The sequence below is a fragment of the Urtica dioica genome, chromosome 9, assembly GCF_054948205.1.
Source record: "Urtica dioica subsp. dioica isolate 48M chromosome 9, U.dioica_male_clone48M_v1_H2, whole genome shotgun sequence".
NCBI classification, from domain to species: domain Eukaryota; kingdom Viridiplantae; phylum Streptophyta; class Magnoliopsida; order Rosales; family Urticaceae; genus Urtica; species Urtica dioica.
The window spans coordinates 21804059-21829363 of NC_142764.1; the positions used below are offsets into that span (position 1 = coordinate 21804059).

At 38.1% G+C, this 25305-nt stretch overlaps 4 protein-coding genes across 4 annotated transcripts; 1 reads left to right on the plus strand and 3 right to left on the minus strand.

Moving 5' to 3' along the window:
• Positions 1 to 1004: 1004 nt before the first annotated feature.
• On the plus strand, positions 1005 to 5821 carry ABCC8 (multidrug resistance-associated protein 6). Its single transcript, XM_089624976.1, has 10 exons — positions 1005 to 2830; positions 2919 to 3005; positions 3080 to 3661; positions 3733 to 3897; positions 3999 to 4293; positions 4390 to 4604; positions 4700 to 5005; positions 5093 to 5156; positions 5232 to 5471; positions 5565 to 5821. Exons 1-10 carry the CDS (start codon positions 1103 to 1105, stop codon positions 5666 to 5668), a joined length of 3786 nt encoding a protein of 1261 aa, XP_089481102.1. The 5' UTR covers positions 1005 to 1102; the 3' UTR covers positions 5669 to 5821.
• Positions 5822 to 5868: 47 nt separating this feature from the next.
• LOC149385792 (N-(5'-phosphoribosyl)anthranilate isomerase 1, chloroplastic-like) lies at positions 5869 to 7541 on the minus strand. The gene is made up of 6 exons (XM_089624978.1): positions 7486 to 7541; positions 7078 to 7211; positions 6636 to 6982; positions 6379 to 6542; positions 6078 to 6290; positions 5869 to 5955 (listed from the first exon to the last, which is right to left on the minus strand). The coding sequence occupies exons 2-6, from the start codon at positions 7154 to 7156 to the stop codon at positions 5934 to 5936; spliced, it is 825 nt and encodes a 274-aa protein (XP_089481104.1). The 5' UTR covers positions 7157 to 7211; positions 7486 to 7541; the 3' UTR covers positions 5869 to 5933.
• Positions 7542 to 8663: 1122 nt separating this feature from the next.
• Positions 8664 to 9727, minus strand: LOC149385793 (inorganic pyrophosphatase 2-like). The gene is made up of 2 exons (XM_089624977.1): positions 9186 to 9727; positions 8664 to 9097 (listed from the first exon to the last, which is right to left on the minus strand). The coding sequence occupies exons 1-2, from the start codon at positions 9660 to 9662 to the stop codon at positions 8738 to 8740; spliced, it is 837 nt and encodes a 278-aa protein (XP_089481103.1). The 5' UTR covers positions 9663 to 9727; the 3' UTR covers positions 8664 to 8737.
• Positions 9728 to 13845: 4118 nt separating this feature from the next.
• Positions 13846 to 15064, minus strand: LOC149385794 (inorganic pyrophosphatase 2-like). The gene is made up of 2 exons (XM_089626003.1): positions 14528 to 15064; positions 13846 to 14442 (listed from the first exon to the last, which is right to left on the minus strand). Exons 1-2 carry the CDS (start codon positions 14999 to 15001, stop codon positions 14083 to 14085), a joined length of 834 nt encoding a protein of 277 aa, XP_089482129.1. The 5' UTR covers positions 15002 to 15064; the 3' UTR covers positions 13846 to 14082.
• Between the last annotated feature and the right edge of the window lie 10241 nt (positions 15065 to 25305).

Below are 25305 nucleotides of genomic sequence, written 5' to 3' on the forward strand. Positions count from 1 at the left end.
AATATTAATTTAGAAAGAACTGCAAAAAATTATTAGAGTACACCTGTAAAAATTTGAAAACATAAAACAAAAATAGTTTCAGCGAAGTACTGACATTATAACTCTCCGGTCTCTACGTACAAGTACGACAAAAATAGTGTAGCGCTAACGCAAGTGTTCGGTCATGGTGATTTCTACGAACAAGGAAACGACAAAGGAGAGAAAATTGCGTGGGGTTTCAATTTCAATATAAAGACAATCACCAAAAGCACGATTTTAATTTCACTCGGTTTCTTCTCATCAAATTAATGCTTCTTTCCTTCGACGTTTCACTTCCTGGTTATCTACTGCTTCAAACCTTAACATTGTATTTCTATACATGGACACAATGATTACTATTTTTTGGAACACACAAATGATAATTTTCTTCTTCTTCTTCTTCTTCTTCTTCTTCATATAAGTAAAAGAAATGATCACGTACATAATGATTAAGCATTATCAGACTTTGCCTTTATTAAAGATAATGTTATAATAAAACTATATGAAGGTGAAAATCTCTTGTTCTCGTGTATCGCGTTTTCTTCTTCATTTATAATCAATTATTGCCCTCTATAATTTCTTCGTTTACTTTTTGTACATTTTTTTTTGCTCCGATCAACGTCAACTTTTGTTCATCCACAGAGTTTATAAAGCGTCAATAATTTTCCACGACATTTTCTTAAAGATAATGTAACAACTGGAATCTGTGGTACCAACATAAATGAGAGACACCTAAAATTAACAGCAAAACAAAAAACAAAAAAAAAACCCACTTTACTTCACTTCATAAAAACGAAAATAAAAAATAATAATTGGGTACGTGACAAGAAACTGTAGAATCAAGAAATGAGAATAATTAATACTACGACAGTTTCGTCATTTGCTTGTGATGATAAGATCTGGTGACATATGATTGGTTCAGAAGAGCATCTAATATCATATGTATTAATAAACAACATGCTAAAAATCTATTGCTTGTCCAGACAAAGATTATATATCGGTAGTCATAAAACTTAAAACTCTTTGTCTATCATATCAAACATACATCCACTCTTCTCTTGTCTCTATTCCCCGCCACAAAGACATGGCTTCTCGCCGGAGCTTGACCGAGCCTCTCCTCGGCAAGCGAGCATCGGAGATAGAGCTCACCGGCTTCTTCGGGAAGCTGACATTCTCGTGGCTGAACTCTCTTCTCCGGCTGGGATTCTCGAAGCCGCTGGAGCTCGAAGACATCCCGGGCCTGGCCGGAGAAGACAAGGCCGGCCTCGCGTACCGAAGATTCTCCGAAGCCAGAGACAAGGAAGGAAAATCCGGCAACGCGACTCTCCGGGCGATCGCGAGAGTCCACGCGGGCGAGAACGCGGTGGTCGGGCTCTTCGCGCTGGCTCGGACCGTCGCGGTCGTAACGTCTCCGCTGATCCTCTTCTCCTTCGTAAGCTACGGCGAGGGCGAGGAGCGGGGGATCGGGACCGGGGCGGCGATCCTGACGTGGCTGGTTCTGTCGAAGGCGTTGGAGTCGCTGAGTCAGCGTCAGTGGTTCTTCCGGGCGCGGCGGAGCGGGATGAGGATCCGGTCGGCGCTGATGGCGGCGGTCTACGAGAAGCAGCTCCGGCTCTCGATCTCCGGCCGGGGAAGGCACTCCTCCGGCGAGGTCGCGGGGTACGTTTCCGTGGACGCTTACCGCATGGGAGAATTCCCCTGGTGGCTCCACACCGCGTGGAGCTCCGCGGCGCAGCTCGTCCTGTCCGCGGCCGTGCTCGTCTGCGTCGCGGGCCGCGGGGCTATCCCGGGCCTCGCCCCGCTGGCGGTCTGCGCGGCCCTCAACGTCCCCTTCGCCCGAGCCCTGCAGCGGTGCCAGCTGGCGCTCGCGGCGGGCCAGGACCGCCGGCTCGCGGCCACCGCGGAGGCTCTGGGAAGCATGAAGGCCGTGAAGCTTCAGTCGTGGGAGGAGAGCTTCAGGGAGTCCGTGGAGTCGAAGCGCGAAGAAGAGTTCTCGTGGCTCTCTCGGGCTCAGCTGAAGAAAGCCGCCGGGACTTTCCTCTACTGGATGTCTCCGACGATGGTCTCCGCGGCGGTTTTCGCCGGGTGCGCCGTCCTCGGCGGCGGCGCCGGGCTCGACGCCGCCACGGTGTTCACGGTCCTGGCCACGCTGAGGACATTGGCCGAGCCGGTTCGGATGATCCCCGAGGCTCTCTCGGCGTTGATTCAGGTCAAGGTCTCGTTCGACCGGCTCAACTCGTTTCTCGTCGAGGACGAGGTCGCGAGAGACGAGAGCAAGAGTCTCTCCCGGTCGGAGAAAGTCGTGGCCGTGAGCGACGGAGCTTTCGCTTGGAACGCCCCGCGAGAAAGTCCTACTCCGACGACGACGCTTCGGAGGGTCGATTTGGAGGTGGGACCGGGGCAGAAAGTGGCGGTCTGCGGGGCGGTGGGGTCGGGGAAATCGTCGCTCCTCTACGCGCTGCTGGGAGAGATTCCGAAGCTTTCGGGGAGCGCTGAGGTGGCGGGGTCCGTGGCTTACGTGTCGCAGACGCCGTGGATTCAGAGCGGGACGATCCGGGAGAACGTCCTGTACGGGAAGGCGATGCGAGAGGACAAGTACGAGGAGGCGATCAAGGCGTGCGCGTTGGACAAGGACATAAACGGGTTCGAGCACCGAGACTTGACCGAGATCGGGCAGCGAGGGATCAACATGAGCGGCGGTCAGAGGCAGAGGATTCAGCTCGCCCGAGCCGTCTACAGCGACGCCGATGTCTATCTCCTCGACGACCCCTTCAGCGCCGTCGACGCTCACACCGCCGCGCTTCTCTTCAACGTCCGAAATATATTTTACTCGGAATCTAATCAATCACACAAGCCTCTTTTCCGTGTGTGTGTGATCTTTGTCGTTGAATGGTGTGTAGGGATGTGTGATGACCGCTCTTAGAGACAAGACCGTGATTCTCGTGACCCATCAAGTCGAGTTTCTCTCCGGCGTTGATAGGATTCTGGTGAGAGTTTCTTCATACACAACACAACGAATCACTCGGTTTTGGAGTCAACGGTCAAGTTTTGTTTTTGTCAGGTCATGGAGAGAGGAGAGATTAGTCAATCGGGAAGCTATGACGAGCTACTAGAAGCCGGGACGGCTTTCGAGCAGCTCGTGAGCGCCCATAAAGACGCAGTGGCGACGGTTGACTATTCAGGCGAAGCAGCGAAAGAGAGTGACTGGTCGTTTTCCAAGCAGAAGAGCGCGGGAGATATCTCGGCGAAATCGGTGGCTTCGTCGCAGCTGACACAAGGAGAAGAGAGAGAGACCGGTGACTTGGGATGGAAGCCATTCCGGGACTACATTGCCGTGTCAAATGGCTCGTGGCTTCTGTCTCTGAGCGTGCTGACTCAGACGCTGTTTGTTCTCCTCCAAGCCGGAGCGACCTATTGGCTAGCTCTCGCCATTCAGCTCCCGAACGTCACAGACGCGGTGCTGGTTGGGGTTTACGCTGCTATTTCGTCTCTCAGCACCTTGGCGGTGTACCTGAGGGCGGTTTTCTCAGCCCACCTCGGCCTAAAAGCCTCGAAAGCTTTCTTCTCCGCTTTCAACAATGCAATCTTTAGCGCCCCCATGTCTTTCTTCGACTCAACTCCCATCGGCCGAATCCTCACCCGAGTAAGCTTTATTTGGTTACTTGACAATCAAGAAACTAAAACAAACAATCACACCTTTTTTTTTTGGTGCAGGCCTCATCAGATTTGGGCGTTTTGGACTTTGACATACCATTCGCTTCGGTGTTTGTTATTGCAGCCAGTACTGAACTTGTGGCGACAATCGTAATTATGGCTTCTGTCACTTGGCAAGTTCTTTTCGTCGCTGTTTTCAGTTTAGTCGCTACTAAATATGTTCAGGTAGACGGCTTCAGTTTGTTGAGCTTTTTTTTTTCTTCTCTTCTTCAAGTTATTCGGATAGTCGCTAAAAAAACAACGCGAAATTGTTACTTTTGATCCAGAGTTATTACCTAGCCAGTGCGAGGGAGCTAGTGAGAATCAACGGCACGACGAAAGCTCCAGTGACAAACTTTGTGTCGGAGACGGCGCAAGGTGCGGTGACAATAAGAGCTTTTCGTTCGGAAGAGAGGTTCTTTCAGAGCTACCTTAAGCTTGTAGACGCGGACGCGTCGCTGTTCTTCCTCTCCAACGCGTCCATCGAGTGGGTCGTCATGAGAATCGAAGCACTTCAGAATCTGAATCTCTTCACCGCTGCGTTTTTCCTCCTTTTGCTGCCAAAGGGTCAAGTGGCTCCCGGTAAAATTATTAAAAAAATCCCCCGATTTCAGTAGTTGCGTATTGTATCCTATGTCGTCTTATCAAGTTCTCTTCGATTATCGAATGTCTTTGTAGGGCTTATCGGGCTTTCTCTTTCGTATGCGTTGTCACTCACGGGAACACAAGTCTTCTTGACCCGATGGTACTGCAATTTATCGAACTACATTGTCTCGGTCGAAAGGATCAAACAGTTCATGGAGATTCCACCCGAGCCTCCAGCGATAATCGAGAGCAATCGACCGCCTCTTTCGTGGCCAACCAAGGGCCGAATAGAGTTGCATTCTCTGAATGTAAGATAACAGAATCTCTTTTTCGCATCCTTCTTTTGTTATACTTCAACGGATATGTACATTTGTCTTAGACATGTATTTTTTTTGTCCCCCAGATTAAGTACCGTCCAAACTCTCCATTAGTACTCAAAGACATAACTTGCACGTTCGTGGAAGGGACTAGAGTGGGAGTCGTGGGTAGAACGGGAAGCGGGAAAACCACGCTCATAAGCGCGTTGTTCCGTCTCGTAGAGCCAACGAGCGGTAAAATTATCGTCGACGGGCTTGACATATCCTCTATCGGTCTAAAAGACCTCAGAATGAAACTAAGCATCATACCCCAAGAGCCGACTCTTTTCCGAGGCAGCATCAGAACCAACATGGACCCTCTTGGCCTCTACTCCGACCACGAAATCTGGAAGGTGAAAACTCATTCTAAAAAAAAAAAAAAAAGTTAAAAATTAAAATTCCCTTGTTGTCTCTGTATAACATTCATTCTTCATCTTTAGGCTCTGGAGAAATGCCAGCTTAAGGAGACGGTGAACGGCCTCCCCAATCTGCTCGATTCATCGGGTGAGTGAGTTTGTACAGGTTTTTGTTGGGTCTTGATTTGGAACCGTGATGAGTGATTTCGTTCGGAGCGCACAGTGAGCGACGAGGGAGAGAACTGGAGTGCGGGGCAGCGCCAGCTGTTCTGCCTCGGGCGGGTCTTATTGAAGAGGAACAAGATTCTCGTCCTCGACGAAGCCACGGCATCGATCGACTCTGCAACAGACGCAATCCTGCAGAGAATCATAAGGGAAGAGTTTGTGGATTGCACTGTCATAACCGTCGCTCATAGAGTCCCCACTGTCATTGACAGTCACATGGTCATGGTCCTTTCTTATGGTATGTGTGTGTATATATATATATATATACACCTTTCATTATGCTACAGATATAATGGAATGAATCTTGATTTTTTGTTGCTTTTTTTTTCAGGAAAACTTGTGGAGTATGACCAACCTTCAAAGCTTATTGATTCTAATTCTTACTTCTCCAAGCTTGTAGCAGAATACTGGGCAAGCTGCAGAAGAAATCAATAAACGACAACAATGTGTAACAATAAAAAGAGACTATTATTAAATAATTGTTTTTCCACAATCAGAATAAGTAGACAAAATACAAGGCTAAAGTTCAATAATGCCTTGTTCAGCAAAAATATATTTATAAAGGTGGTTCTTGATCGCTTATTTTAACAGTCGTTTTTCTTATTAATATCACTGCAAATCAAACAATAACGAAAGTGTACAGCTAATTTATTTTCTCTTGCCAAATTCCAGTAGAAGCCCCGGTGATGAATCATGTCCTCTATAGCTCAGGTGTTTTATAACTGGTGGGAAAAAAACGTGGAAAGTGAAAACTTGGATTACAAGTCAACGAACGGACGTTAGTCTCTCAAGGATATTTTTCACGTCTAAATGGCGTCAGTGTATAAATCAATTCTTCACAGACCGAACCGCAGTCATAAACGAAGAAATACGGGATCGATCCTTCTGAACGCCATCAGAGGAGCAGATTCCACTGCTGACATCAACTCCGTAAGGTCTGAGAATAGATATCGCTTCTCCGACATTCTCGGGTTTCAAACCTCCAGCCAAAAGCCAACCGTGCTTGCTTTTCACTGTCTCCGGTAGCTTAAAATTCGCCCAATTAAACCCTTTACCACTGTAATCAACAACCCTTTTATATACATATATATAAAGCAGAACCAAACGCGAAAAGACGATTTCTCAAGAAAAGATTGCCAGCTAACCTGCCTCCCTTTGCACTGTCCACGAGAACCCAATCAGCCAAAGAGCATTCTTCGGGAGATATTCGGTTCATGAGATCTCCATCTTCATCCGCGTGAAGGACGTATATGATCCGGCGTTCTTGTACCAAAGCCGGGAAACACGCTCTAGATCTTTCTCCGTGAAGCTGCAACACATACGATCGATCAATATAACGGTTTAGGAAATTCAATCCAATTTGTTATTTTTTTTTTATTTATTTATTTTTTTTAATTTTTACCTGAACGAGTTCGAGTTCGGCTGCCTCAGACACTCGGAGTATCGTATCGACATCGTCGTGCACAAACACCCCGACGGGTTTCGCCCCGAACTCCCTCGCGACTCTAGAGATCTCCTTGGCCACGGAGATCGAGACAGAGCGCTTCGAGTTTGGCCACATGATCATCCCGATGAGATCGGCCCCGGCTTCCGATGCCATTGCAGCGTCTCTGGCTGATGTTATTCCACACATCTTCACCAAAGGCCCGTCTGCTTTTCGATCCTCGTTCTTATCGCGGTCCTCTTTCGACTTAATGGACCCACAAACGGATTTAGTCTGTTTATTAAGCTTAGCATTCGACACAAGACCTGTGAAAAAAAAAAAACAGTTATAAAGACTACATTTTTATTTTTATTTTTTTTACTTCTTCTTCTCCAACATGATCAAAACCACAGAGACTTACTATGGAATCTGCTGTTGGGGAAGTTTGTGATGAAGTTGGGCTGAATGTAGCCTCCTCCGGTAGTTAATCCGACAGGCATTGAAGCCGAAAAACCGAGGTTCCCAGATCCAAGAAAGAGAAATCTACAACAAAACCTGAATCAGACATTGTGATTAGAATTAAAGAGCTTGGACTTATTTGTTTCATGGTATACGCTAGAAATGTGTGATCTTAAAAATTTGCAAACCAATTTATCACGCTTTTCTTACAAGCATATTAGCAAACACACGGTGGGACAGGTAATAAAGAAGAATACAGTGGAAACATAATATAGATACAGTAGGATAATATATGTAAACAAAATAAAAACAGACAAAAGATAGAGAAATTAAGACAAACTGGTCAAATAGCAACAAAAGCATATGAAACCTGTGGAATGAGCGCAAGAAGAAGAAGAATATGAAGACTGAGAAAAATAAAGGAACCAACCCCCAAAAAAAGAGGGATCACACAATAAATTAAAGGAGAACAAAATAATCATTTAAAGTTAATTATTGATTAACAAAATAGCCAAAGTTTAAATTTTCAATAAAATAGCGAAAATTACGTTGTCAAATATTTTTTTACACCGAGCTCAAATTTTTTGACAATTATTATTAGCAATTTATCACTTTAAAAAATATTAATCTTAAGATTAATTTTAATTTTGAAACTTGATTATTGCACATTTTTGCTATTTTTTTTAATTTTAGATAAATTTTGGTTAGTTTACAAATTTTGAACTTTAAATTAATTGGATATGATTATAAACATTTTTAAAAATAAAATATAAAAAATATAAAAGAGAAAAAATTAAGAATACAAAATTAAAAGAGAGAAAATTGAAGGGTCTTGCCTAAAAACATTGACTTTTGTAATTTAGTTAATTATTTACGCACATCATATTTACCAGAATTCCACGTGAACAGTTCTGCAAATATACAATTACGGTAAAGATGTCAAATCTTTTGACCAGATGTTGATATTTCGATGGTGGTGTTCGATGGTAGAAGAATAGGAGGCCCTGTTGGTTGGAGAAGAAGCAAAAGCTGGTTTGATGGAAGAATAAGTATATGCGTGAGGTTTTAATAGAAAACTTAGGTTAAGCGTATTTATACGATTGGGAATGGAGATCTATTGTAACGGAAATTGTATACAAAACTCGGTGATGCTAAAACTCAGATCGAATCCTGAAAATATATTACCGGAGACAAGCAATGTTCGAGAGCCTGAGACGGAGACAAATTCCGGGACCGGGGCTCGAAACGGTCGTTCGCCAGTGGCAAAAGCGGCGGCGAAATCCCGACGATTGTAAATGACAGGATTTTAATTTTGAGGGTATGGTTTTTAAGTTTAAATTTTTTTTATCAACCACGCCCTTTTGAAGACTTACAGTTAGGAACTTCCCGTTCAATTAATTTCAATTAACTCCCTCATTCATTCCTTCACATATTTTGGTGTACCTTTTGGATACCATATTTTGTGATGGACCGGAAACATATAGTTTGCCAATGTAAATGCAATATATGTATGGGACAACCACTGTATTTAAACTACAATACAAGAAACATGTATGATGAAGATTGAGAATGAATTGAAAGAATGAAAGATTTGTCTTGAAAGCATACCATTACAACTCTATTTATTTAACCAAAGGCAAAGCGTTTTGAACTAGAAAAGGCTCTGGTGGCACAGTAGGAACGTTTGTGTGGATTTCAAAGTGATCACGAACGATTTCTTCGGCGGAGATGGTGTTGATGAGTCGTAGCAAGATGTTCTCGAGCTCTTCCCCGTCGGTCCATCCGTGGATTTGGGCCTTGACTAGCGACGCGTTTTGGGAGATCAAGTCCCACACCGGAAAGTTCTTCCTCGGCATCACGAAATCGGAGGCGTCGAGCTTCAAGGTAGGACAGTAATCTCCGACCCCGTCTCCGAGATAGATTATTCTCTTGTTGTTACCCTCCGCAATTAGACGAGCCTTAATCCCCTCCAAAACAACGCCCTGGGGTGTATTGTAACTGAATTAATTAGTATACAATAATTTCACACATAAGATATTAATATAATGTTGGGTTAATGAATGATTATACCTTGCACATGTTGGGAGGGCAGAGAGCGTTGCAGTTGTGTTGAGGGAAGGTCTGTGGGTCGTGAAGAGGCGAAATCCGGAGGCGTTGGTGTTGGTCGAGGAAAGCGGGGTTTGTGTGGATCTCCGAGAAGCAGTGTTTGATGCCGAGATGGCCGAGAACGGTTTCGATGAAGAACTCGTTGGCGTCGCTCACGATCCTCAGCTCGCACCCCACACCCCAAGCTGCTTTTATGGCCGGAACCACTCTCGGGTGGATCGGACTCCGCTTCAGAGCCTCTGAGATGTCTTCAATACTCTTGCCTTGCTCGTGAAGCTCCTTCATCATCCCATCCATCATGGAGTTCCACGGCATCGTCCCAACGAGCTCGTTGAACAGTTCTGCGCCGCCCAATTCGTCGACCACCCAGTTGTCGCTGTCGCACTCGATTATCGTCTTGTCGAAGTCGAAGATCACAACAATATTATTATTCCCACCCATCGCTAATAAGACTTGAAAACAATAATGCAATGCGCGTGTGTGTTTCTTGCGTCTAAGCTCGCTAGGTTTGTGGAAAATAAGAGAAGGGTGTTGTGGGGTTTTATAAGGGACTTGATTCGTTGTTGGAGTAGAATTGAAATAGAATATAATAATGGAATATTCCCAGTACAAATAGCTTTGGAGTCGCTAGGAAGTAGGATTAGTAGTTTTTAAAATATATTTTTAAAATGTGCCCATTAATTTAGAATTATATTGGGGAAATTCTTATTTTTCAGCGTGGGAATTGAAAAAAGAGCAACAATGGAAAATTCCTGGATCTTAATAAATGAAATCGATTATATTAAGATCGCTTTTTTTAGCATAAGCCGTCTAATTTGATTGTGACCTTTGACATGTCAGGTGATCTCGTACGCCAGGTTTACCTTTGACCTTGTCTTTTCTCCGAAGATTCAACGTGGAAAACACGCCGAAAAAAATGTTACTATAAAAGAAATACGAATACGTGTCAAAATATATTTTAGCTGTTAATACTTTATAGCTGTCTAACATGTTACGCAAATATTATGAAACTAATATAAACTGTAGCGAAATGTTTTCGTCGTTAAAATTCAATGAAATTATTTTATACTTAAATATTTAATATAATTAAATTTTAAATTGTACGTTTTCATGCCATTATTTTCACAGTAAAAAAATGACACCTCAAGAGTAAATGCGAAATAAACTAACGCACATAACTAAGAAGCCCATTGCAACAAACTTGGAAAGCTCGTCAGGATATTTTCCTTCCGGATCTCCGGTTTCGATCATTCGCTTGAGTAGTTGGTATCATACCAAAGAAGTTGGCTGGGATAGACAAGTTATACATATTGGTATATCTCTCTTTCCGAGTGTTCTGCCACGGAGGTGAGGGAATTAAGCAATGAATCCATAAATCCACGGAAGTGAGCCGAAGACTTTTCGAGGGGATGATGTTTTTGAGGCCTCGGAAGATTATTCACATTGGTCGTCCATGGTGAAATAAAGATATGTGAAGAAGATCCGAAAAGAGTTCAATATTCCGGATAGCATCATCGCTCCCGAGGAACATCTGTAACCCCTCGTCTTGGATGATGGCTTTTTCTCGAGCCATACTTAGTATCATCGGAGGGTTGCCCCAACTATGGAGGATTTTTTTTTATTTTTTTATTTTACCGTTTGAAGGTGAAGAGCAGGTGGTATTATGATGACTTCCATCTTTTTACTGACCTTCCGACGAGCAACACGAGTGAGATGATTATTTTTTTCTTTGTGGAATGAGATTAAAACTACCACAAGTGTACGGTTAGCTCGGACTTTCACTTACATATCAAAGCTATTTCTCATTGATGATTATGTTTGATTATTGATGTGCACCTTATATGTTTTAATTATCCCTGATTTTTAAGGGATTTTTTATTTGTTGGTTTCTTTACTGCCTATTATATATCAGGAGTGGATTGGGCTTTGAAGCGGCAGATGCAACACTCGATGAGCATGTAGAAAATAAGAGAAGGCTTTGGGGGATTTCTAAGGGACTTGATTAGTTGTTGGAGTAGGAATTGAAATAGAATAATAGTGGAATATTCCTAGTACAAATAGATTTGGAGTCGCTATACGTAGGAGTAGGATTAGTAGTTTTTAAAATATAGTATTAAGGTATGCCAATTAATTTAGAAATATATTGGGGAAATTTTATTTTTCAACGTGGGAATTGAAAAAGAGCAACAATGGAATATTCCCAGTACAGTAACTATAAATGAATTCGATTACAGTCAGATCGCTTTTTTATTTTAAGAAAAACTAAGCATGCCTTGTTCTTGGAAGGTCTCTATAAGCTGTCAGATTTGATTGTGACCTTTGACATCACAGGTGATCTCTTAGGGTTGACCTTTGACCTTATATTTTTACGAAAGACTCAATGTGGAAACACGTTAGAAAAAGATGTTTATAAAAATATTGTTGTCCAAAAATATTTGCTAGTTTATAGCATAAAATTGGAGCAAGTAGCTCACTATTGTTTCATACTAGTCATTTTTATTTTGTAGAGCAAATTAGTCCTAGAAAAAATTGTGGGCCCATAGAAAATTGAGGAATTGTTATTAGATGATGTTGATATGTGAGACCCACTTAAACAAAGAAACGTATTAGCTTACCATTACGAGATGTTATTGTTTAAATCGATGTAGTTTGAAAATTATAGGTTATAGATGAAGCCAAAGTAGTATTGACTTCACTATTAAAGATCGATCCTAAATCGAACTTTAGCGTTCTTTTATTGAAAACTTTAAATTTGTGGCGTAACTTATGGTTTTTTTTAAATAGTTTAGGATCACACGTCGAGGGTTTTTTTTCATGCGACTTTGTTTTAGTTGAACTTCTTCACTACCAATTTCTTTTAACAATATAAATTTATAAACTCAACCGGCACAAACTTCATGTCGTTATTCACAATCCCTTCACCCAGCCAAAGATGGAGCAACATGGGGCTCAGGTTGGGCAAAACGCCCCCTAAACTTTTGGAAATTGTAATTTTTAACCATAATTATTTATTTTTAGTCCAAATTTGTATGATTTTTTAAAATTTGTCCCCTTTGAATTTGTTTTTTAAAATTTTCCCTCGACTTTAATTCTTAACTATGCCACTACTCCCAGCTATGTCACTTTTTACGTCCCCCAATAAAATAATGACATATCATTAAACTCTATTAAATCAATTTTTTTTTATGTGGGATTAACTTTCAACACCTCCGTTCATCTTATTCCGTCCTTCAAAAAATTCTTCCTCATCTTGAAAGTCATATATGAAACTACTTAAACTTGCAAAAAATTCTCGGTATTCCCCAAAAATATTGCTGAGTTGTTTCGCTACTTTAATATATATCCCAAGCACACAAGGTTTAGGCCACTAAGAAGCTAGTACCTTAGTCATTGCTGCATGATCAATAAGAATAGCTTTTGACATTTTTAATATATTCATATTGTAACAAAAGCCTAAAATAATTCAGCCATTTCATCATACAATAATGACGTGCCAAAAATAATAGTATGCTGATGATGGTTTAGATCAACAAAGTGCATCTTTATTCTTTTTATAAGTGGTATCAAAACTAACTTCATCACCTAAGTAGCGATGGTCTATCCTCATTGAAGTTGTGACGACCATAAATAGTTTTTGTAGTCATAAAGAATAATTGCAACATTCTCATGACGAGTTACGGATCTAGAGATTGAATACAAATATCATTATTTAATCATTTTTTGGTACAACTAGACAACTACTTTATATCTAAAAATCTACCTACACTACCACAAATTTCATTTTTTGGTGCGAAAGGGTATTCGGTGCGACATGTCGCACTTAAATGCCGCACTTAAATGAGCATTGGGTGCGACATGTCGCACCAAATACCTTTCCAGAAAATCAAAAATTTCGCTCATTTTAAGTGGTATCGGGTGTGACATGTCGCACCTAATAATACTATCCGGTGCGATATGTCGCACCTAAAAGTTTTAAAAATTTTAGGCGGACTTAATAATTTTTTTTTTAATTCTAGTTCAAACTTGTTTTTGAACGAACATCAAAATAGTCAACTTTAGCTGTTTAAAACAAAGTTAACATTTCATGAGATCGGCATAAATGACTCTTAATTACTTGAACTTGATGTAGCATGTGAATGCAAACTAAATAATGTGATATTATATCTGTTTGTTTAGAGTTCATCTTCATTTTTTTGCAAAACATCTCAACCTTGTCCGACTTCGAAAATATTTCACATTCAGATCATGTATGACTTTTTAAGGGTACGAGCAACATAAAACTCTTCTAATCATCTTATCAGTTTGATCAGACTTTTTTTTTGTTTCTTCGAACACTAAAACCAACTTTAAAGGCGTAAGCATTATAGAAGCTAAAAGCATCAACTTCTATTTCAGATTCCCAAGTGTACTTTTTCGTATCATATCCTCATTCATTGTAGAATGTACAGCTTCAATTCTTGTTTTTCCATCAAAATTAACCATCCCCGCGAATAATAAAAAAAAAAGTAAAAAAAAAACCCTTAAAACATGAATAAAACAAAATGAATGAGCTCATTGCATCAGTACATCGAGGCAAATTAAAGAAACTAATGCATCACGATAGAATAGCCCTTGCCAATACTTAAAAAAATATACTCGGTATTTTTTGCTTTGAAACTCATGAAATACATTACCCAGAGGGAGGCCTCATCCTGAACAACTTCCCGGGGGCCGGAAATACATTACTAGTTTGCCAATGTAAATATATTGAATATATGACCACTGTATTTAAACTACAATACAAGAAAAATGTATGATGAAGATCAAGAATGAATTGAAAGAATGAAATATTTGTCTTGAAAGCATATCATTACTACTCTATTTATTTAACCAAAGGCAAAGCGTTTTGAACTAGAAAAGGCTCTGGTGGCACAGTAGGAACGTTTGTGTGGATTTCAAAGTGATCACGAACGATTTCTTCGGCGGAGATGGTGTTGATGAGTCGTAGCAAGATGTTCTCGAGCTCTTCCCCGTCGGTCCATCCGTGGATTTGGGCCTTGACAAGCGACGCGTTTTGGGAGATCAAGTCCCACACCGGAAAGTTCTTCCTCGGCATCACGAAATCGGAGGCGTCGAGCTTCAAGGTAGGGCAGTAATCTCCGACCCCGTCTCCGAGATAGATTATTCTCTTCTTGTTTCCCTCCGCGGCTAGACGAGCCTTAATCCTCTCCCAAACAACGCCCTGGAGTGTATAGTAATTGAAAATTAGTATACAATAATTTCACGCATGATAAGATATTAATATAATGTTGGGTTAATGATTATACCTTGCACATGTTGGGAGGGCAGAGAGCGTTGCAGTTGTGTTGAGGGAAGGTTTGTGGGTCGTGAAGAGGCGAAATCCGGAGGCGTTGGTGTTGGTCGAGGAAAGCGGGGTTTGTGTGGATCTCCGAGAAGCAGTGTTTGATGCCGAGATGGCCGAGAACGGTTTCGACGAAGAACTCGTTGGCGTCGCTCACGATCCTCAGCTCGCACCCCACACCCCAAGCTGCTTTTATGGCCGGAACCACTCTCGGGTGGATCGGACTCCGCTTCAGAGCCTCTGAGATGTCTTCAATACTCTTGCCTTGCTCGTGAAGCTCCTTCATCATCCCATCCATCATGGAGTTCCACGGCATCGTCCCAACGAGGTCGTTGAACAGTTCTGTGCCGCCCAATTCGTCGACCACCCAGTTGTCGCTGTCGCACTCGATTATCGTCTTGTCGAAGTCGAAGATCACAACAATATTATTCCCACCCATCGCTAATAAGACTTGAAAACAATAATGCAATGCGCGTGTGTGTTTTTTGCGTCTAAGCTCGCTAGGTTTGTGGAAAATAAGAGAAGTGTTGTGGGGTTTTATAAGGGACTTGGATTCGTTGTTGGAGTAGGAATTGAAATAGAATATAATAATGGAATATTCCCAGTACAAATAGTTTTGGGGGTACACTCCGTAGGATTGGGGATGTGCTGTAAATTTGAATGCGATTGATGATATAATATAACTAATTTTTCTTTTGCGGAAAGTTTCGGAAAAGAGTGCGAATTGAGGTTTTACATGGGCCTTGATACCAACGTAGGAATTAATAATGTAATCGATTACAATAAGATATTAAATTCGACGGTCTGATTTTACAATAGTCATAGTTTGCAGATTTTGAATAAGATTGGGGAAAAACTAGAATGTCATGTTCTTGGAAGCACATAAAATAAGCAGTCTGATTTTATTGTGACCTTTGACGTGGTGGGCGGTCTCCGGGTTGACCCTTTGACCTCTTATTTCGTATTTGAAGAATCAATGCGGAAATCATGCGACGAAGAAATATTTATATAAATAAGGATCACGATTATATTTGAATATTAAAGAAGACCCGTGTCTCAAAGTTGAATTATATATTAATCCAAGCAACTTCGCATGATGACACCCCGAGATCAATCCAAGCAACTTCACCCTCATTAACTAAGAGTTTTTCAAACATTAAATTAACATCACGTGTCGAATTTCTATATGTAACTAATCTCCTGTTTGCTTTGCATTTTTCAGCATACTTTTTTGTAAAAAATATCAATTAAAAAAAAATCCACCGCACACAAACTTGGATTTTTTAAATGTTTTTTTTAATAGCGCACGCCAGGTAGCGTCAGATATTGAAATATCGTTACTGATACCGTATCGGAACTCAAATTTTACTGGTAAGTCGGGAGATACTAATGGTTTATCGGGGTCAAAAGTGTTTTTTAGAGAGAGAAATATCTGAGTAAAGAATTTGGTATAATCTAGTTCGAGAGAGAAAAAGTCAAGCATTGACATGTGTTTGTCTCAGGTATTTATAGTGAGGTGGGGAGAGTTGTGATAGGTTTGGTCATTTTCCCGGGTTCTCCTTCCGGGTCGGGGGTTAAGGGCGGTCCTGCCCTGCTTGGAGACGGGGTTGCTTCAAGCGAGCCGCTCGTTGAAATGGAAGCGGATCGCTTCAAGCATGCCTCACTTGTTGAGATGGAAGCGGATGGCTTCGGGCGAGCCCCGCTGGTCGAGATAGAAGCGGGTGGCTTCAGACGAGTCCCGCTTGTCGAGATAGAAACGAGTGGCTTCAGGCGAGCCCCGCTTGTCGAGATAGAAGCGGGTGGCTTCGGGCGAGCCCTGCTTGTCTTTCAGCTCTCACTGTATTAGAGTGTCTCTCTCGCGTTCTGAGATGTCCTTCGGCTTACGTCGGATTTTGACTCCCTCTGACGTTCTTTCGAGCCTTGGGCTCTCTCGCATTATGAGATGTTATTTGGCTCTTGCCAGGCATTAATTGTTTCTCTCGCGTTCTTTTGGGCCTTAACCTCTCCCGCGTCTTGGGATTTCTTTCGGATTTCGCTAGATTTTGATTCTCTCTGCTTTCTTTCGAGCCTTAGGCTCTCCCGTACTGTGAGATGTCATTCGGTTCTTGCCAGGCATTGACTATCTCTCTCGCGTTCTTTTAGGCCTTAGCCTCTCCCATATCCTGAAATGTCTTTCGGCTTTCGCCAGATTTTGATTGTCTCTCTGGCGTTCTTTCGGGCCTTGGCCTCTCCCGCTTTGTGAGATGTCCTCCGGCTTTCGCCGTAGTTTGAATGTTTCTCTCGCGTTCTTTTGGGCCTTAGCCTCTCCCGCGTCATGAGATGTACTTCGGCTTCCGTCGGACCTTGACTGTCTCCTTCGCGTACTGTTGGGCTTCAGTCCATCCCGCGTCGTGAGATATCCTTCGGCTTTCATCAGATTTTGACTCTCTTTGGCGTTCTTTCGAGCCTTGGGCTCTCTCGCATTGTGAGATGTCAATCGGCTCTCGCCAGACTATCTCTATCGCGTTCTTTTAGGTCTTAGCCTCTCCTGCGTCCTGAGATGTCTTTCGGATTTCGCCAAATTTTGACTGTTGCTCTGGCATTCTTTCGGGCCTTGACCTTTCCCGCCTTGTGAGATGTCTTTCGGCTTGACTATCTCTCTCGCATTCTTTTAGGCCTCTCTCGCTTGACTATCTCTTTCGCGTTCTTTTAGGCCTTAGCCTCTCCCGCGTCCTGAGATGTCTTTCGGCTTTCGCCAGATTTTGACTGTCTCTCTGGCGTTCTTTCGGGCCTTGGCCTCTCCCGCTTTGTGAGATGTCCTCCGGCTTTCGTCGGAAGTTGGCTATTTCTATCTCGAACTAGATTATACAAAATTCTCTACTCTGATATTTCTCTTTCTAAAAAACACATTTGAGACCGAAATCAAGAACAAAGAGAAATCAAAGCCACTTCACACACACAATTCCACACAAAAAAGAGGAACAATCTACTTCCATTCTCTCTAGAGTGGGAGAAGAAAAGCTCACTCTTTCTCAAAATCCAAGGCTCCAAGCCAAATTATATTCCCTCTACAAAAGTGTCCAAGAACTTGAGAAATCGATTCTCATGTTCTTCACTTGATAAGAGGAATACTTCACTACTAATCTCACATATTCGAAGACACGTGGTCGAGTCCGCTCGCGTCACGTGTCCGTAAGTGCTAATACAAAAAAGGCTTAACAATACTTAGTATTTTTTATATGAAATACAGTCGTTTTGTATTTAAATTTAAAATCTATATATATTAAGATATTTTAATTTTTTATGAATTTAATTTAGATATTTTATATAGTTTATCCGGCCACCATCGACTTCAATTCCTGGTTCCGTCCCTGTTTTTATGGTTAAGACCATCGGAATCTCAAACCCAAAAAAAAATTATACCCTCATATTTTTTTTGATAGGGGGAGAGAGAGACTTATGTTCAAAATTTGTTGCAACTAGCCAATTCTTTGGCTTCTTTTGATATTTTAGCTAAAAATTTATTTTATTAAGAAAATAATTCACCAAGCCAAAGTAAATTAAATTAACTAAAACAGTTAATTAAATTTATTTCAGTTAGGTCGAAATAAATTTAATTAAGTGACACTTTTAACTAATTTTGACATGATGAATTATTTTCTTAATAAAATGAAAATTTCACTATTTTTTTTTAAAAAGTGAACTATTGGAATACCAATCAAATTATCCCATAGCGCATATATATTCCCGCTTTGGTATTTATTCTATAATTATTCAGTGCATGGATTTAAGAAGTATATTTTTGTAAATGAACAAAGGTAGAAAAAAAAAAGAAAAAAAGAAAAAAAGAAGCTAACTGGCTATCTACGCATGCAATGCAATGTATCAATTAAGTCGTACGTGTTGTTGTTCATTTAATATTATTTATATTTTTCTGCTGAAAGTTGTAAAATAGTTTATTCCATCCAATCCTTGGAATCAATGAGCGGATATTATACGTCCATTTGTAAAGCACGCTTAAGGATTTTATCAAGCACATACAATATTCTCGCTTAGGTATTTATTCTATAATTATTCAGTGCATGGATTTTTGTTTTTGTTTTTAATAAAAGGTCGCTCAAATAAATATATTGATAAAAGTCAAATGTTTAAATTACAAAAATATCGCACATAAAATTCTATAACTTCTACAAAAAGAAGATAAAAAGTAGACTATAAACAATCATAAATACAACAAAATAACATGTGGGTTACCTGTTTATGCAGATAATCAGTTTATCAGATTACTATACGAATTATGAGAGGAAATTTTTAAGGTAAAAAATGTAAATTTTCTTAAATATAAGCAAAAAAATGTAAATTTTTGGAGGCCTATCCACATATGGGGCCCTAGGCCTGAGCCTAGCCCGCCTTAGCCCAAGGCCGGCAGTGACCCTACTTTAAATGTTTCACATCATCCATTATTTAATTATAACTTTATCTACAGGTAAATATAAGTATATAACAAATACTTTGTATTTTTATTTTAAGTTTATACCAAAACATATATTGTCTTTTAAAAAACTTAAACATTTTTTAAATTAAAAAAATAACTTAATTAAGATTATAATTTGAGGCTTCAAATCTAATTTTTGTCCAAGACCTGAGGATTCGTTGAAGCAGACTTTTATCAGTATTATTCATGGACAATAATATCCTGCAATTAAGGAAATGAATGCTAGCGCTGTAAGATCAATGAAACATTAGTATTCTTAAACATGAAAATATCAATAACTCTTTGTGATTTATATCGGGACAGTTAAGATTTTTGGTCATTTTCAAACTTAAAATTCCCTTTTAGCCACCACTTACATATAACTTATGTTTATTAATCAGACGAATTAATCACCACTGGAAAAAGACTTCATTACCCCTAAATAATTTCCACCATATATAAATGATATAATTAAGAAAGAAAAAAGGAAATAAATAATCTCGTAACCAATTCCTTAATTCAAGCAACCATTAATTATTTTTTTATTTTTTTAAATCTGCTATCGAATGCAAATTTAAAGCAAATCAAAATTGCAAAATTAAAAATCTGAGAACGCAAAAAATTATTAACGATTATTAACTAACAATATTTAGATATCTAATATGGGAATGCATAATATTATTAATGATTATTACCGATTCTTACTTAATAATACTTAGAAGAAAAACACCAGACAACAAATAGATACACATAATATTATTAACGATTATTAACTATACATGATTAAGAAAAAAAAACTAGATAAAAATAGTTTCCCATAGGCTATTAACGATTATTAATGAATATTTACTGTATAAATTTGAATAAAAATCAGAAAATGAATAACCCAAAAAAATTATTGATGATTATTATCGATTATTAACTTAAAATTTATTTTTCGCTCATACATAAATTGAAAAAATTATTAAATCAACGTAAATGAATGTGTCACTAAGAGTTTGCTTTTCCTATTTATACGCCCACCATAAGAATATTTTGTAGAGCACTTTTGTCTAGATTGCGCATACAATTATTTAGAATACTATTCTTTTGTTTCACTTTGAATTGATCTCTAGCCCAATTGATTCTAAGATTTTGTTCTTAGTTCTTCTAATACTTGGCGTTTAATATTCGACTTTTAATTATTATATTATTTTTGGACTCCTACAGCAAAGCTGCAACTCGAACTAATCGTTCCCGAATGTGAATAAATCCCTATATATATGCGATTTTTTTTTAATGTGCACCATTAATTTATAATATTAAAGTTGTATTTCCCTCTTGTATTGTATTAGAATACAATTACAAAAGTTGACCTATTTCTCTTTCATTTTGTCGTCGTGCTTTCGAATTTAGTTAGAGAGAATTTGACCACTTGAGGTTTGAACTCAATCCTTATACCTTGGGTGCACAAATACTTATCATTGGACCAAGTTTCTAACCTGTTATATTATATACAATTTTAATATAAAATATATAAATCGAGAATTTTAATATAAAAAGATAAATAAAATAATAAATTTATAAATATTATGAATTAAATTATAAAAAATGTGTCACATATAAATTATAAGATATATATATATATATACACATTTATATAATTATATATACGTATTGGGTATAGATACGTTGAGATTGAAATTAATGAGAGTATTTGATATTATATTGGTGCAAAAACAATTTGGTATTGAAGATTATAAAATATAATTGGCATAAATCTCAAATTTAAAAAGTGAAATATACATATATATACATTTAACATATTATGTAACATTATTTTCGTTCAATTTTTCATCGGCATGTCGATTTTTCATGGAAAACGATATTTGAGAACGACATATTAGTTGTCATTTTCCACATTTATTTTCCGTTCGATTTTCTATAAATTAGGAGGCTCGAAACGGCGTCGAAAACAACATTCCGAACCGTGCATAAAAGTACTCTTATGTCCCTCCCTTCTATCTCAAAACGGCTCACATACCTAAGCCATTCTATGATACACTAGAAGAGATCAGCACTCATCTCTCTGAAATAATAATTAAGTTCCTTCGACTATTTTCTTGTTTAAACGAATACTTCAAATTCGACTACGGTGGGTTTGGATTAATATGGTATGGACTCTTTCTCTTTATCAAGGGAGACTTCTCATCGTAGTCAAACAAACCAAGTAAAGCTTTCTCTTTACCATATCATTTCGCTTTTTTGGACTTTTAATAGTCCAGTTCCTGTATAAAATAGAGGTTTTCGATTATATGAAGAAGATCCAATCTTAGTTATATTAGGAGTAGTAAAAATATTCTAACACGTAGTTGCGTTACTGATTTTGAGATGATTCTGCTTGTGAAAATGCAACACAATGTAATGTGCATATAAAAAACCACTTATTTGTATTTGATATTTTGAGCTCTCTAATACTAACCATGTTTTCTCCTAAACAATATACGAATCAGGAAGAATTCAAGGAAAAAATATCAAATCGAGTCAAGAAACAGAATGGTGAATAATCATTGGAAAATGAAAACTCGTCTCTACATAACATAACTATGATGCCCACTTAAATATAGCAAAATATTCTTACTTATTTGCTAAATTAGATTATGTTAGGAGTTGAAAAACACCACTACTACTAAAGACGAGACTTTATATACCAAATAAAGAACTTTGATGAGTTTGACAATAAATGATATCAAAAGATTAGGGGACAATATAGAACTTTATTTCAAAATTTCGTTGATGACTTTGCCGAAACAATGAAAATAGGATTCATTTGGTAAATAGCCACATTTACAGTTTGATATTGCTAAATAGTCAACGTTTTGTAAATTTTAAGTAAATAATCACTTTTATATAATTATATACGTAAATCTTAAGTATTTAGCCACTTACATTTATTAGGCCACGTCATCTTTTATGACTATTTATCTAATTTACGAAATGTCGGCTATATAGCAATTCCAAACGTTTAATTAGTTGACTATATTTACCTAATTTATTGATAAAAATATTAGCGCACGATGTAAAATTTTTGGAGGAATATCTCAAGAGGCGTACACGGCAAAAGTGCGAAAGCAGATCAAGGAGTGTCTGAATAGTCTTAAGAGATAAACGACATAAGTGTTCGACGACACGGTTGGATGTGATTAAATTGAATCATATAGCGAAACTAAAAGGAAAGCTTAGAACGGTTAACTATCACGTTGGATGATCTTCTTGAACGATTAAGTGATAAGTGATTATAGAACGTGCCTGATTGGACAAAGAATCGAAGATGGCACGCGGTTAATGTTTTATATGTTTACGCCAAATTTGATTAAATGGCATAACCGTCCTTTTCTATGAGTTAATTATAGTTCGTGGTTAATTTATAATTATTAATTATATTGGCTAATATACAATTTCTTTGTTTCAGTAAAGCTACTTAGCTGCGCTACTCATGATTATTTATTTAGGTATTGAACATGAAGTTGGCAGAATACGCTGTTTATAATAATTGATAAAAATTATAATAATTATTTGTTAAATAATAAATTATTTCAAATAACATCAGAAGATAAAATTGAAAAATAAAATGGATATATTTAAATTGAAATATAATCGTTTTTAAAGTATTTTAATCATAATTTGATTAAATTATACCATTACAAAATCTGACGTTTTAGCTTAAATTCTTTTCTTTTTTTATTTATTTATTTTAAAGGTCCTTTTTCTATCTATCGTAAACATGAATATCACAAAAAATAGCATTGGACAAATAGTTTAGCCAAAAAGTTTATTTTTATGGTGCAATTGGTAAATAGAAAGTGTAGTACACTAGAGTTTAATGCAATCCACGGAACTTTTAGGTTAGATGATTTGATGTCAATATTAATAGGTTATGTTTGTTAACCAAAATTAATTAAAACGTAAAATTTGACACTTTTATTACTAAATAAAAGAGGAACAATCGTTTTCTTACAAAAAAATACTCTCAACCATTTTCCCTCACTATTTCATTTGTTTTTCTTTTTTCTTTTTTCGTTTATATATATATATATATATATATATATATATATATATATATATACTTTACGTTTCTTTCTCTCTCTATCTCTCTCAAGCTAACACGGACGAGGTCTTCACCATGCTCATCTTGCTCGGAACCCGACCTCGATCTTGATGAAGCCAGCAACGGTAGTGGATTCTCCGTCCCTCGATACTACACTGAGACGAACTTCCCCCGACTCGATTACGCGGCAGATTCCCCGATGCAGAATGTGATCGTCAATGTAGACATGCGATAAAAACGCGTTGACGATGCCGTCTTTAAGATTTTTTTTTTAATTAGTAGTTAAAGAGAACTGAATATATTTAGTGTTTGTTAGGGTTTTCTGGTCTAGTTTAATTAATCTTGACATTTTTAAATTTTTTTCCTGTTTTCCGAGCACTTTTCTTAGTCTTTGTTAGAGTTGAATATATTCAATTAGTAGCTAAGGAGAACTAAATATATTTGGTGTTTGTTAAGAGTTTTATGGTCTAGTTTAACTAATCTTGACATTTTTAATTTTTTTTTTCCTGATTTCGGAGCACTTTTTTTAGTTCGTGGCCAATTTCATAATTTCGAACTTTTCTTATTTCTTGACCGATCTATCACGAAATTTATTAAATCGTTCATGAAATACACAATTTTGTGACTATTCAGTCACGATGAGAATTGAGTATAATAGTCTCGTACACGTCAACAAGTAATAAAGCACTGAGTTTTAAGTTTGGGTCCATTAGATATATAGCTTTTTTATATTTTAGTTTTCCATTTAGCCAACTTTTAGTAACTTTTTGATAAATAGTCATGAGACCAAATATTTATACGCGTAAATTGACTAAATTAACCTCAAAATTCCTGCTAAATTTTTTTCCAAATTTAAAATTAAATAAACTTTAATCCGAGTATTAATTGGAATGAAACAAAATCCACCACCCACGTTACCCGTATCTACATTATTTGTTGAGAGAGAGAGAGAGAGAGAGAGAGAGAGAGAGCTGCAGAGTCAAATTGGGGAAGGGAGAAAAGAAGTGACGACGACAACATAGGTTAAAAAAGTTTGATAGCCAGCTGTTCTTCCATGCTTTTCAACTGTACACTTAAGAAACACTTATTTAACCGACGCTGAAGAGCACTCCAATATATAAAACCTAAATAACTCTTTCTCATTGATAATTAATGGGCAATAATTATTTGGAAAAAATATTAATTAATTATTTCTAATAGAATCAATGGCTAAATAACTAAAACTAATCAAACGTTGGCTATTTAGCATACAATAAGTTTGATGTGCCTTAGTCGCTTATAAATTTCTTGAAAATATGGGCTATTTTGATGAAGACTTAAAACATTGATTATTTTACTAATCAATTAGTTTCAAAAGACTATTTTGTATTTTTTTCATGATAAAAATACGTTGAAAAGCGTCTTAAATTTTAAGGGCAATTAGGTTAAGCCCAATCATCCACTTTCCTTTTAAAAAATAATCTAAGTTTTATTTTATTGAGAAAATAGCCAATCAGGTCGAATTTTATTAAATTAACCGAATAATTAGTTTAATTAACTTCAGTCTGATGAGCTATTTCCCTAATAAAATAAAACTTCGGATAGATCCTTGAAAAAGGTAGATGATTGACTAATTGCAACAAATATTTGTAAATTTTAATCTCTTTATTATCAAAATTAAACAAATATGTTACAAATTTGACATTTCGGACGCACATCATAAAACACATTATCTTTCTATGCCATACTTCTTTTGCTTGGAATATCACCTCTGCATAAACCTTAATTATCAGTTAAAGAATAAAATGTAACAGCGCTTTTTATTTAATATATTATTATTATGGTGGGTGGGTGTGTGTGTTGTGTTTCTCTTTAATAATAAGTTTTATAACAGAGATTAAAAGGAATTCTATCGGACCTTCCTGGAATATCCCGATTTCTATATTCTTCCGTGGTAACTCAATTCCCTGATTCAATTCCTCTCCTCTCGAATATTCGCTTGATTTATTCCCGCGTTTTCTTACTTTACCTTTCCCCGATTAAAGAAAAAAAATTACGATCAAATCCGACGGCTGACCGTACTCATAACGTGACATGTTTCCAAACAGGAGAGATCTATATCTAAAATATTTGATCCCTTCTGTTTTAATTTATTCCTAGCATCCGAATTAGCCACAAAACAAAACCACAGTTTGATATAATATTCTTTAATCTAAATGTAATA